The sequence below is a fragment of the Garra rufa genome, chromosome 1 (genome assembly GCF_049309525.1).
Source record: "Garra rufa chromosome 1, GarRuf1.0, whole genome shotgun sequence".
NCBI lineage: Eukaryota > Metazoa > Chordata > Actinopteri > Cypriniformes > Cyprinidae > Garra > Garra rufa.
The window spans coordinates 32,067,866-32,082,268 of record NC_133361.1 but is presented as its reverse complement, the minus strand read 5'-3'; the positions used below and the strand labels follow the sequence as shown (position 1 = coordinate 32,082,268).

The 14,403-nt window shown below is 34.2% G+C and overlaps 2 protein-coding genes across 3 annotated transcripts in view; both read right to left on the bottom strand.

The window, feature by feature from the left end:
* Positions 1–1,589: 1,589 nt before the first annotated feature.
* On the bottom strand, positions 1,590–8,442 carry LOC141333729 (cytochrome P450 3A40-like). Its single transcript, XM_073838847.1, has 14 exons — positions 8,358–8,442; positions 7,940–8,256; positions 7,642–7,735; positions 7,492–7,544; positions 6,391–6,490; positions 6,168–6,287; positions 5,064–5,149; positions 4,709–4,857; positions 4,471–4,595; positions 4,292–4,376; positions 4,044–4,204; positions 2,296–2,522; positions 2,001–2,163; positions 1,590–1,896 (listed from the first exon to the last, which is right to left on the bottom strand). The coding sequence occupies exons 2-14, from the start codon at positions 8,005–8,007 to the stop codon at positions 1,822–1,824; spliced, it is 1,506 nt and encodes a 501-aa protein (XP_073694948.1). The 5' UTR covers positions 8,008–8,256; positions 8,358–8,442; the 3' UTR covers positions 1,590–1,821.
* Positions 8,443–9,945: 1,503 nt separating this feature from the next.
* The window catches only part of sdk1a (sidekick cell adhesion molecule 1a), a 452,163-nt gene continuing 447,705 nt past the window's right edge, over positions 9,946–14,403 (bottom strand). For both annotated transcript variants that reach the window (XM_073838832.1, XM_073838837.1), the window contains exons 44-45: positions 11,572–11,701; positions 9,946–11,441 (exon numbers count right to left, since the gene is read on the bottom strand). In XM_073838832.1, the coding sequence (XP_073694933.1) occupies positions 11,169–11,441; positions 11,572–11,701 (403 nt within the window). In that variant the 3' untranslated portion in view covers positions 9,946–11,168. The remainder of the gene's footprint in view (positions 11,442–11,571; positions 11,702–14,403) is intronic.

The window sequence follows — 14,403 nt, the reverse complement described above, 5'->3', positions numbered from 1 at the left end:
ATGTTAAGAACTACAGTATTTATTTACCAATGAATGCTGCCATAGTATGAAACAAATCAAATCTTTGCAATCGCAACTCTCTGGTGAATTGTAGGTATGTACAGAGGGCGCTACAGGTGTATGTATGTTATTGGTTGTTTCAGCCGTCTGTTAAAAAACCTACACCAATCACATTTATGATGCGTGTTGTGGGCGTTGCATGTCTCACTGATAACAGCCCCTAGCAAAAGTTCTCATTTCCACATCACACATGTATTAAATCCTGCAGATATTTTGTTTTTCTGGTGTTGCTACTAAAAGTAATTTAAAATTAGGGAATACATCTGGAAGTCCAGAACAATCGTTTACAATTTGTTTAAGATTACACATGAATTGTCTGTTTGTCACAAAGGAGTTCCTTTTGCAGTGCAGTTGTTTTAGAAGCTGATTTCTAATGTCTAGTTCATTTTGTTAAACCTGTCATCAAAACTAAAGCACCCACATCAATATTTATGCTAAAGCAACTGGGTAATAAAAAGAGCGAAGAAAACCACAATAGCTGCCAACTGTAAAATAAAGGAATATATCAGAACAGACAAGTTAAACAGCATTTTCAGGTTAACTACCCATCTACTGTTTAGGTCAAACACCTTATAATGTTAATTACTTAATAAATACAATAAGAGGGATAAAAAAAAGGCATGTTATTCTTTTTATTTAGTATTGACCTTAATAAGACATTTCACATTAAAGACATTTGTTGTTACCTGAGTGATCCACAGCTGTGATTTTTTTTTAAGTGATAGTTGTTCATGAGTCCTTTGTTTGTCCTGAACAGTTAAACTGCCTGCTGTTCTCTAGGAAAATCTTTCAGGTCCCCCAAATGTTTTGGTTTTTCAGAATTGATGTGTATCTGAACCCTTTTCAACATTGACTGTGTCATTTTTAAATCCATCATTTTTAAATCCATGAGGACAACTGAGGGACTTGAACTGTAGGTTATGAATGGCAGTACAAAATGAAAAGAAAAAAAAATATGTATAATATTTTTGCCAAAAAAAAAAGAAAGTCAAAAAAAGAAAAATTTACATATCTTCATTCCGTTTAAAAGTTTTTCCCTTCTTGAGCATCAGTGAACGTTTGAACCTTTTGTAACGGTTGCATTAGTTCCTCAGTTTGAAAAGATCTCAAAATCATAGTCATTGTTGAAAAGGGTTCAAACAGCAAATCATTCATCTTTATAAATGTAACTATTATTTTCTTTTGCGGACTATATGTAAATTTATTTTATGTGAAATATCTTATTCAGGCCAGTACTAAATAAAAATAATAATAATGCATTTTAAATTATTTTGGTAAAATAATTAAGATTTTGCATGTTCTGCAAGGTGTATGTAAACTTTTGACCTTAACTCTATCTATCTATCAATCAATCGATCTATCTGATTTAAATTTCATTCAGTTTTTTTTAATTGTAGATGCAAACTAACTGATATTTTACAGTAATATTTTAATCAAAAGTGAAGTGTTATGATGTCAAAAACTCATTCAATTCTGTTATTAAAGCACATAATCCTGTCTCGCATAGCTACAATAATAACACTTTAGAATGCATTCATTGTTTGGATTATGTTTAATTAAGCATACACAACTTCACACTTTGAATAATGTATTTTTACATTTATAACAGTGTAAAGTAAATGATACAAAATGAATGAATCAGTTAGAGCTCAAGGCCCATCGGCACCATAAATCCAGAGAAGTAAATACAATCATAATAAGCATATGTTTAAAATAAAATCAATTATACTGAAATGTTCTACATTTTAATTATTCTTTTGCCTAGCGAGACCTTGGTGTAAACTTCAGTGCGATGGGAACCTTTGGTTGAAAAATAGCATTCAGTTCTAGAGGGATCTGAAAACAGGAAAAAATAAAGAATAACTTCTCATATAACCAAGAGGCAAAACAGTCTATTTTACGTAACCAATGTGTATGTACTGATGAAATGATGTACCGACCTGTGTGTCTTTACATGTTTCCATCCTGAAGTTCTGAAGCAGCTTCACAACAAGAAGTTTCATGATCATTTGGGCGAATCTCATTCCAATGCAATTTCGAGGCCCGAGTCCAAAAGGCATGAAAGCATACTGGTTAATCTCTGACTTACTGTCAGGGCTGAACCTGTAAAAAAATATAAAAGACATACAATTTTTTGTTCAATTACATATCATATGTGAGAAAAACTGAAGTGAGAAAAATTGTGGCTGTGCAGGAAATGCTCAGAAAGCATCAGTGTCTGATGAATCACATCACCTCTCTGGTCTGAACTCCTCAGGAGACTCCCAGAGCTGTGGGTCACGATTCAAAACATATGTAGGAATTGCAACCAGAGTGTCCTTTGGTATCGTCACCCCATTGAGCTCCACAGTTTTCTTACAGACCCTCTCTAGGCGTGCTGCAGTGGGAAGGAGGCGCATTGATTCATGGATGGACATTTCCAAGTAATCCATTTTCATCAGTGCATCATATGTGATAGGAATCTAAACAAAAAACAAGACATACCCAATGCGTATTACAGCTTTGTGATAAACCAACTTCCTGTCCCTTAATTAAAACACCTGCATGCTAAACTGTACAACTGGGATAAAGGAGTAGTTCACTTTCAGAACAAAAATGTACAGATAATGTACTCACTCCGTTGTCATCCAAGATGTTCATGTCTTTCTTTCTTCAGTCGTAAAGAAATGGTGTTTTTTGAGGAAAACATTTCAGGATTTCTCTCCATATAATGGACTTCTATGGTGCCCCCGAGTTTGAACTTCCAAAATGCAGTTTAAATGCAGCTTCAAAGGGCTCTAAATGATCCCAGCCGAGGAAGAAGGGTCTTATCTAGCGAAACGATCGATTATTTTCTAAAAACATTTACAATTTATAAAAAATCTCTACACAGAGCTAGACAAGACAAGCATTTGAGGTTAAAAAGTATATAAATTGTAATTGTTTTTAGAAAATAACCAATCGTTTTGCTAGATAAGACCCTTTTTTCTTCAGCTGTGATCGTTTAGAGCCCTTTGAAGCTGCATTTTGGAAGTTCAAACCCGGGGGCACCATAGAAGTCCATTATATGGAGAGAAACCCTGAAAAGTTTTCCTCAAAAAACATAATTTCATTACGACTGAAGAAAGACATGAACATCTTGGATGACAAGGGGGTGAGTACATTATCTGTACATTTTTGTTCTAAAAAAAGTGAACTACTCCTTTAAAGGAATAGTTTGAGTTTGCCCAAAAATGAACATTTACTGAGGCCATCCAAAATGCAGACTATTTTGTTTCTTCATCAGAACAGATTTTGAGAAACTTAGCATTAAATTACTTGCTCACCAATGAGAGTCCAAACAGCTGATAAAACATCACAATAATCCACAAGTAATCCAGATGGTTCGAGGCCATTATTTAATGTCTTATGACGTGAAAAAAAACTTTTATAAAAAACACATTCACCATTAAGGCATTTAAACTTCAAACCATTGCTTCTGGTCAAAATAAAACGCCATAAGCCATAATAACATTTCCTCCAGTGAAAAAGTCTATCCCCGGTTGTTCTCCAACCTCAAAATCCAACAAACATATTTGTTTATAAACCATTTCTCTTATAAACAGTGCTTGATTTGTGCATAACTCACGTCTGATTCAGATAGAACACTAAAAAAACCAATAGTATTGATAGAGGACTTGTATTTTAGCTGGAAGCAACAGTTTGAAGTTGAAAAAAATTGTCTTAATGATAGATTTGTTTCTTAAAAACACAAAGTGTTTGACTTCACAAGACACAATAGATGGACTGGAGTCGTGTGTATTACTTGTGAATTATTGTGGCACTCATTCACTGCAGTGGATCCATTGGTCAGCAAATGTAATGCAAAATTTTTTCAAATCTGTTGTGAAGAAAAACTCATGTACATCTTGGATGGTCTGATTTTTGGGTGAATTATTCCTTTAAACTCGACTCTCTACACACACAAACAAATCTCTGAACAAAGCAGAAGCTTTTGTTCTCACATTAGGAGGGAAGTTTTTGTCAATCTCCTCAACCAGCTTTTCCAGGGAGTCTGGATTAGTGGCAAGATTATAGAGGAGGTAAGTGAGAGTGGTGCTTGTCGTCTCATAACCTCCGAGAATGAAAACGAAGGACTGGGAGAGAATCTCGTGGTCTGTCAGTCCTATCAAATTCACAAAAAAAGGAGCACATTTGAAAACAAGTCACATTTGAAGTCTATAATGTGTACATTTTACACTATCTCTCAAACCTTTTGCTGGTTGCTCAGATGTGTCGTCAAATTTTTCATCAGGAATTTGATTCTGGATCATGAGTTTGAGAAAATCTACACGACCCTGATTAAAAACACAAAGATATAATCTACTGAAGCATCAACATCTCTTCAAAATGTGAAGCTGTAGCTGAAGAGTGAAATAGGGACAAACACACATTTGATTTTGTGTTGTGCTCGTCCTTAATCTTTTTCAGGGCACTGTAGAAAAAATCAATAGACGACCTTGAAAAAAGACTTATCCCCATTTTTCCCAATAGATTTGCAAGGGCGGGAAATAAATCTGAAATAAAAATAAAAATATATATATTTTGTCAGATCTCAAAACAGTAGCTGTAAAAATCCTATAATGCAGATCAACACCACATTCATTTTTTAATTATAAAAATGACATACTTAAAATCAGAATGAGAGGACTGAACAGATTGAACATAAAAAACTTCTTGATGTTGGCAACGAAAGGATCATCTGCGTTGTTTATGGAGTCGATGTCAACGCTAAAGGAGGAGCTGGTGACCACATCCAAACTGTATGGAGCCACAACGCTGGAATAAAAATAGTTTGTTTCTTATTAGATATATTATATAGTGACCATTTACACAGCATTACTTTCTTACAAAACTAATATCATCTACAACAGTCATAGACCTTTACAAGTTAAATGAATTTGATGTGGTTTTAAACAAAGTAAAGTTCATTATTGGCTATGAATGCTCTTTATGTTTTATTAAAGGACAGATGTCGCACATACTCTTTTACTTTAACTGTCTGCTCTTGGTCTCTCTTTTGCATATTTTTAATGAAACGATCTGCATGTGTCACAGCTATGGGAAATATCTGAAACATATTTAGAGGTAAGTGTTAGTTACATAAGTGTCAGAGAACAACAAGTAGATCATTAATGAGAAGTAATATAAATCTTAATATTACATTTAAATTATATAGTAAGTTTTTTGCAACAACAAGTTCTATGTAGAAGTACACTACCAGGCAAACATTTTTGAACAGTAAGATTTTTAAAGAACTGCTCACCAAGCCTGCATTTATTTGATTCAAAGCACAGCAAAAACAGTAATATTGTGAAATGTTTTACTATTCTAAGTAACTGTTTTCTATTTGAATATATTTTAAAATGTAATTTATTCCTGTGATTTCAAAGCTGTATTTTTAGCATCATTATTCCAGTCACATGATCCTTCAGAAATCATTCTAATATTCTGATTTGCTGCTCCGAAAACATGTATTATTATAATGTTAAAAAAAACAGCTGAGTAGAATTTTTTCAGATTTCTTTGATGAATAGAAAGTTCAGAAAAACAGCATTTATCTGAAATAGAAACCTTATGTAACATTATAAATGTCTCTATCATCACTTTTGATCAATTTAAAGCATCCTTGACAAATAAAAATATATTTTTTTATAATTTCTCTGAAAATTATATCGACTCCAAGCTTTTGATGGTATAGTGTATAATGTTCTAAAAGCTTTTTACTTTAGATAAATGCTGATCTTTTGATCTTTCTATTCATCAAAGAATACTTTACAGTTTTTTTAAATAGTAAAAATATTTTAAAATGTTACTGTTTTTGCTCTATTTTGGATCAAATAAATGCAGGCTTGGTGAGCAGAAGAGACCTCTTTAAAAAAAAACATTAAAATTCTTACTGTTCAAAGACTAGATGCCAATGTCTGAAACAGCTCATATCAAAGGGACAGTTCACTCTAAATTTGTTTAACACCGTGCACAATATCTTATTTTGTCATACAAAGAATAAAGAAAGTCATTCATATTTTGAACAATGTGACAGATGACAGAATTTGGGTGAACTATCATTTTAAGGGTCTGTACTGTACCTCCTTCAGTCGACCACTTGTGAAATACGGAGAGAGTGAACTGCGGATTCTCTTCCATCTCTCGTCTTTAACTACAGTTATTCCATCAGCAAAGGGACCAGCAAGGCCTGCATTTGTTTCCTGTACAAATTCCAAAATGATGATGTTTACTGGGGCGTAAAAAAGAGATCCTCAGCTTCCTCCCATTATCACACTTTCTGTACAACTTTGAAGGTGAGCTTACCCTTCTGTTAGTGAAGGTAGAATAACATTCTTTCACCATAATTGCTTTGATCATTTCCAGGTCAGTAACCATTAATATTGGGAGCCTTCCATCATAGATCCTGAGAAATGAAAGGAATATTGATCAGTTTGCACTCAGCGCCATTCAGGCAAATACGCTACCAGTCAAAAGTTTTTGAACAGTAAGATTTTAAATGTTTTTTTTAAGAAGTCTCTTCTGCTCACCAAGCCTGCATTTATTTGATCCAAAGTACAGCAAAAACAGTAAAAGTTTAAATTATTTTTACTATTTAAAATAACTGCTTTCTGTTTGAATATTAAAATGTAAATTATTCCTGAGATTTCAAAGCTGAATTTTTAGCATCATTACTCCAGTTACACGATCCTTCAGAAATCATTCTAATATTCTGATTTGCTGATTTGAACAGCAGAGTAGAACTTTTTCAGGTTTCTCTAATGAGGTTTCTCAAAAGATTTCTATGTAAAATATATTCAAATAGAAAACATATATATTCAAATAAAAAAATTTAAAAAAAAAAAAAAAAAAAAAAAAAAAAAAAAAAATTGACCAATTTTGCTGTATGTTGGATCAAATAAATGCAGGCTTGGTGAGCAGAAGATACTTTTGACTGGTAGTGTAATTTTTTTATTATTATTAATACTTGTGTTTAATGAATCCTTGTTAAATACATCAAAAGTGACATTAAATACATTTATAATGTCACAAAAAGATTTTGGTTTTAAATAAATGCTGTTCTTTTGAGCTTTCTATTCAAAGAATCCTGACCAAAAGTATAAAAAAAAAATGTTTTCAACATTGTCACATGATTTTCACTTTAGCAACATTAGCAAATCATGTGATAATGAAGACTGGAATAATGGAAGATTTACAATGACAGGAATTAATTACATTTTAATATATAATAACATAGAAAGCAGATACTTAAAATTAAATTAATGTAAAACAATATTAACGTTTTTACTGTCAAATAAATGTATCCTTAGTAAGCAAAAAATAAATACAATTTCATAAATCCATAAACTGACAATAAACCGGACTTAAACATAACATATTCAATGTAAATGTATGACTGAGACTCACCCCCAGACTTTTCCATACTTCTTAGAACACTCCATATCGAAATTGTAAAAACCCTAAAAATATAGACATTTAATTAAAGAGAGATAAAAGGTATAATTTGAATATACCATCCAATATTATTCTACAGCAGTTGCATAATGAATTCCTCACTTTAGTGTATGAAAGAAATGTGCCAAAGAAAGGCAATGGCCTTGGTCCTGGAATTCCCAGTTTCTTGAAAAATCCATGGGGCCAAACACCATACCTACAGTGGAATCAATAACAGAGATATCAGATTACAAACAACCACATACGATCCAGTAGATGTAGATATAGAAGTCATGAACTGTACAGTCTGATGAAATACGAATACACAAATACAAGACTTACAGAAACTGAACTTAAAGCTATAACACAAAATACAGCATAGCCTAAACATAGCTTCTTTGCCTTGTTGTTTAATACTCACATAAACAGGAGTGTCAAGACCAGAACCACAAGGGTCCAGGTCACAGACAGAGATGAGAGATCAATCATTTTAAGTCAGCTGTCAGTATTCTTCAGATGAAGAGTCCTAATGCACACCGGTGCTGTTCGTTTGTCTTTATTTACATCAGACGGCGCATGATCCGGATGTGGGCGTGGTTTAGAGGTGAGCATGACGACCAAATAAGGCATTAAACGAAAGGTTCTTAAGATTGCAAAATTTCACATACTTACGTGTTGTGTTATCTGTGTTAAACTGCACTAGCCAGCAGAGATGCGGACGCAAGTTTTCTGTGAGTCCTTTGTCAGGAAACATACATAAAAAACGACGACAAACACAAACAACTAAACCCAAGTTCGTCCTAGAAGGTCAAATAGAGTAGCACATCGATTTTACTTACATTAGAAGACAGTAAAGACCGAGTATCTATCTGCGACTTCTTAAAACACTTACTCTGTGTTCTGTTGCACAATAACATTAAGTACTTCTTTTCCATGCATTATAACAGTTCATACTGACACCCATTGGGCAAAAAGTGTAACTTTCAGTCTTCAGTCTAAGTTTAGTCTTATTTTATATACACATTACCAGTCAAAAGTTTTTTAACAGTAAGAATTTTGAAGAAATATCTTCTGCTCACCAAGCCTGCATTTATTTGATCCAAAGTACAGCTAAAACTGTACAATTTTAAAATATTTGTACTATTTAAAATAACTGCTTTCTATTTGAGTATATTTTAAAATATTAATTTTATTAAAATATAAATTATTTTAAATTACTTATTTCCTGTGATCAAAGCAAACATTTCAGCATCATTACTCCAGTCTTTAGTGTCACATGATCCTCAGAAATCATTCTAATATGCTGATTTGCTGTTCAAGAAACATTTATTATATAGTTTTAAACTGTTGAGTATTCTTTTTTAGGATTCTTTGATGAATAGAAAGATCCAAACATCAGCATTTATCTGAAATGAAAAGCTTTTGTAACATTATACACTGTACTGTTCAAAAGCTTGGAGTCGGTATAATTTTTTGGGAAAGAAATGATTAAATTAATACTTTTACTCCGCAAGATGCTTTAAATTGATCAAAAGTGATGATAAAGACATTTATAATGTTACAAAAGATTTCTAAGAACTTTCTATTCATCAAAGAAACCTGAAAAAAATCTAATCAGCTGTTTTCAACATAATAATAATAATAGAATTATTTCTGAAGGATCATGTGACTGGAGTAATGATGCTAAAAATTCAGCTTTGAAATCACAAGATTTTAAAAATATATTTAAATAGAAAAGTTATTTTAAATAGTAAAAATATTTAAAAATTGTACCATCTTTGCTGTACTTTGGATCAAATAAATGCAGGTTTGGTGAGCAGAAGAGACATTTTTAAAAAAACATTAAAAATCATATATCTTACAAAATCTTAGAAAATGATTCCATATATTCCAGTGCTGTCAGATACAAAAAATGTGTTGACATGTCAAATGTTTATGAATGCTGATCAAATATCATATCATCAATTAATAACAATTCTAGTTTGTCTTGGTTTCAATGTCCAGTAACATATTTTTAATATGAATATATGAATAATATTTTTATGTGAACACAAAACACCACATTAGCTTACATTCAGACCAGAGAAAATTATTTAAAAATGTAGATTTAAACTGAAAGGCTTGAAAGTGAAAATTGTAATATTTATGCATATATTTTTAGGTTTTTTTCTGCATACATTTATATTTTTCTCGAATTATTACAGTGTACAGTTTAAATTGTGCTAAAACTGTTCATAGATTCCCCAACATTTAGCCAAGAGGCGGGCAGTGATACAAAATACAGCTACAACCTATTCTGTGCTTAAAAAAAATGCTTTCCAGAATCTGTGTAAAACTTTTTTTTCTGTTATGATTCAGTGTGCATGACTTGTTGACTCAATATCAGGAAGACATTGTAGTTGAAGGCATTTAAGTGAACAGCAAACATTTAATTTATCATAAAAAATCTTTACTTCATGAACGTCCATGACATACACTTGTGCTAAAACAGTTGGTGGAATTGAAACGAACATTTCCATAACAGTACACTCTTGTTTGATTACTGTACTCGTTGTGTTGGCATTTTCAAGAACTGCAAAAATTCATACTTCTTGTGAAAGAACAACAGAACTACTGTACGTCACTTCTGAAGAACACTACTGGTGAACAACAAAATTCATACAAATTAATTCTAAAATCGCACTGTAAAATTACACTTTTTACAAGCCTGTAAAAAAGCAAATATTCCATCAAAAGAAGGAAACTGAAACATTTATGGCTCAAAATATGCAGAACATATGTGCAAAGCAACCGCATACTGATATCTCCTCACATACAATTCATACAATCGTTCATTAAATTATTTCAAGTGAGTGTTTGCAGTTCCTAAGCGAGGCCAAACAGACAGGAACAAAACAAAAAGAGTAAAAGCAAAAAAAAAAAACCTATGAATTGAATGTTGATATGTGTGAGAATGAGCAATGGCACAAATCACAACACATCTGGCACTGTCTCACCGTCTGATTACACAGAGGCAGGGAACCAGAGCTGTCTGGCTTCTTCTAACAGCCTCCGTAGGTTTCTTGCTGGTGAGTCTATAGAGAATATACTGAAAACAACCGTGCTTCATTATCCAGGTCGCATTAACGCGAATCAAATCCATTAGAGAAGATTTACATTTCATGACCTTTTACGATGTCAAGTGCAACATGTATATATAGCGACACTGACAGTGAGATGAAATTATTCAGACAAGAGTAATTACAGCGTAGCTTTTTCCTTATGTTCTTTTCAGTGTGGTAAGGGCAGGAATGTTAAGTGTGAATATATGCCGCTCTTCAGCGCGGGAATGTCTCGTCACATCTACAGGCGTTTTCTGCTGCGTCCTGCTTATTAAAACCACAGACATGTATGCATCTTTCACAACCAAGGCTGCAAACAGGAGGGACACGTACATTAACAGTAACTCTGATTAGTCTTCGGTATCGGCGTATAAAAATCTTTTTTTTTTTCTCCCCTTGATGATGATCACGGTCACTGATCGAGTACATTCGGGATCCAGCAACTCGATGAGCGGACACATGTGATGTCTCTTGTAGTGCTCCTGGTGATAGTACTGTGCGAAACCAGAGAATTTCCTCTGCAACTAAGAGGGGTCCGGGTCTTGTGTGTCACACAAACGAGGAGAAGCCTGTGACGGGAGTTCGTGAGCCTGGCGCGGGCTGGCCGGCGGGGGTGTAGACCCCGCCGACGCTGTGCTGCGTGACTACTGTCTGATAGTAGGACTCGTTGTCCGCGCTGGCGCATTCATCGTACGAACAGGCCAGCGTCTGCTTCAGCCCCTTCTGCTGCCGCTTCCACGAGTTGAAGTACGACGGGTCGCTCATGTAGTGATTCACGAACGAGTGTTTGATCGGCTCCTCTTCGCACTCACTGTCTGTGGCCTGTTTGGGGAAATATAATATGGGAAATTAGATACTTGGAAGATTTATGTTGCGATATTCTGTATTTAAGAGATAATATACAGTCAGCTGGTCAAAGTAAATCAAAATAGAGTGAATATGTGTCACTAACCTCAGACTCTGACATCTCTGCAGGCCTCTCTGTCAGCGCGGTGCTCTCTGTGGAAACCACGCCGTTGTAGTTGCTACAGATGTCTTCGTCGGAATAGCGCAGTCCAGCTGGATTGGGTCTGGGAGGGGACCTGAAGAGAAAAGGAAGTGGTAATGGCATACTTGATGTGTTCTTTATCCTAACCCTAAGTGATACTTTAGCAACTTAAATGAATAGTTCACCCAAAAATGAAAATTCTGTCATTAATTACTCACTCTGATTTAGTTTCAAACCTATATGACCTTTGTTCATCTTCAGAACACAAATTGAGATATTTTTAATGAAATCCAAGAGCTTTCTGACCCTGAAAAGACAGCAACACAACTGACACGTTCAAGGCCCAGAAAGGTACATAAGACATTGTTAAAATCAAGCTACGTAATACTTGTTTTGCTCCAAAAAAACCCAATTAATTCTCATTATTTTTTTTTCTTTGTTCACAAAAAGTATTCTTATCGCTTCATAACATTTCAGTTGAACCAATGATGATCAATGTTCTTACTACCTTTTTGGGCCTTGAACGTGGTAGTTGTTGTCTAAGCAGGGTCAGAAAGCTCTCGGATTTATCAAAAATAACTTCATTTATGTTCTGAAGAAGAGTCTTACAGGTTTGGAACGACATGAGGGTGAGTAATTAAAGGAGTTCACTTTCAGAACAAAAATTTACAGATAATGTACTCACCCTCTTGTCATCCAAGATGTCTATGTTTTTCTTTCTTTAGTCGTAAGGAAATTATGTTTTTTTGAATAAAACATTTCAGGATTTCTCTCCAAATAATGGACTTCTATGGTGCCCCCGAGTTTGAACTTCCAAAATGCAGCTTCAAAGGGCTCTAAATGATCCCAGCCGAGGAAAGAAGGGTCTTATCTAGCAAAACGATCAGTTATTTTCAAAAAAAAAAATGCAATTTATATACTTTTTAACCTCAAATGCTCGCCTTGTCTAGCTCAGCAAGATGAGCGTTTGACATTAAAAAGTATAGAAGCTGTAAATGTTTTTAGAAAAAAAAACATCATTTCGCTAGATAAGACCCTTCTTCCTCAGCTGGGATCATTTAGAGCCCTTTGAAGCTGCATTTAAACTGCATTTTGGAAGTTCAAACTCGGGGCACCATAGAAGTCCATTATATGGAGAGAAATCCTGAAATGTTTTCCTCAAAAAACACCATTTCTTTACGACTGAAGAAAGAAAGACATGAACATCTTGGCAAGGGGGTGAGTGCATTATCTGTAAATTTTTGTTCTGAAAGTGAACTACTCCTTTAATGACAGAATTGTCTTTTTTGGGTGAACTATCCCAATAAGTCACATTCAAACCAAACAGCTTTCTGTTGGTCAATGTGGCAAAGTCATCAAACCCGTTTGTGAAATCTGTGCAGGGAAACCTGATGCATTATGAAATTCCCAATCGCATTCACTAAACAAAGGTAAATGTGACCACACCTTAAAGGGCTAGTATTCCAAGGGATTTGTATTCCAAATCTGATTGACATTCTTTCATCTGCAGGACATAAAAGAAGATATTTTGGATGTTGGCAACACCACACCAACTACTTTTATACTCCTCAGAAGAAATTAAGTCAGACAGGTTTGGAATGGGATGAGGGTGAGTAAATGATGACAACATTTTTATTTTTGAGTAGTCGATTTTAAAAATTTAAAAATCTTATTTAAAGGAAAAGTTCACTTGCAGAACAAAAATAATTAAAGCTGCGAGCAGCGATGAACGGGCCCTCGCACCCGGGCTCACCGCCGACCGGTGGCTTCAGGAAATCAGCAAACGGTGGGCAGTATGCTTTTAAAACAGTAAATATAGAAAAAATATGTCATAAGTCATTTAAATGTGCCAAACTTGCCGCTGCCAGATGGTGGCGCTATGCCTATAACTGATTATTGGCATGTAGATGTGTTCAGGCCAGCACTATTATCAAACATATGAAGTTTGGTGCAGATTGACCTAGGTATGTTTGAGTTAGTGAAAATTATGATATATCCTGCTGCCAACAAGTGGCGCTATGATAATATCTGAATATTGGCCTTTAGATGTCTTCAGGCCAGGACTCTTACCAAACCTGTGAATTTTGTGGCAGATCAGACATTTTATGGCTAAGTTATAACAACTCAATGAAAACTCAAGATCCTCACAATTTAACATCTCTAAGGCCTCAAGATCAGACTGACCAAATATAATTTAATTAAATGCAATCAATGCAAGGACTTCAGATAATGCCAACTGTGAACCAATATGCAAAATGTTCCCTATACTCTGATGATGATAAGAACATGATTCATGATGATAACAAAATGTTATTATTGCTTGCTTTACGTCCACCACTTCTGCTTAAATGTCATTGTTACCTATCTGTACAATTTTTGTGTGGATATTGCTTTGCTGGTGACTCCTCCTGTTACAAGGCATCACTCTTAAGTGCTACATAACTAAGAATCAATAAGGAAAACGGTGCCCAGTTGGCACATGCATTCACAGTAACTCTCTGCTAGTTTGGATTTTAAGTTTACAGAATTGAAAGGGTTAGACTTTAAAATCAACACACAGACACATACACACAAAATATAAAATGTTGCCATCCAGTTTCATTTGTTAAAATTAACTATATTAGTTAACATGACCAATAAATAAATAGCATTTATTAATGTTAATTAATATTAAGCTAAAAGAAGTATTCATATAAAGTTTATGTACTGTGTATTAACATGAACATGAACACAGTTCATGTGGGTGTACAGCAATACACAATAAAGTGCTCTATAAACGCTTCATTCTTTCAAAAT

Excerpts from the sequence above, each read along its gene's own strand:
- LOC141333729 (XM_073838847.1), bottom strand. The coding sequence starts at position 8,007 with ATGATTGATCTCTCATCTCTGTCTGTGACCTGGACCCTTGTGGTTCTG. Across the intron at positions 4,205-4,291 it reads ATCTGAGCAACCAGCAAAAG|GACTGACAGACCACGAGATT; the intron begins GTTTGAGAGATA and ends TGAATTTGATAG. Across the intron at positions 2,523-4,043 it reads ACAAAAACTTCCCTCCTAAT|ATTCCTATCACATATGATGC; the intron begins GTGAGAACAAAA and ends TTTTTTGTTTAG.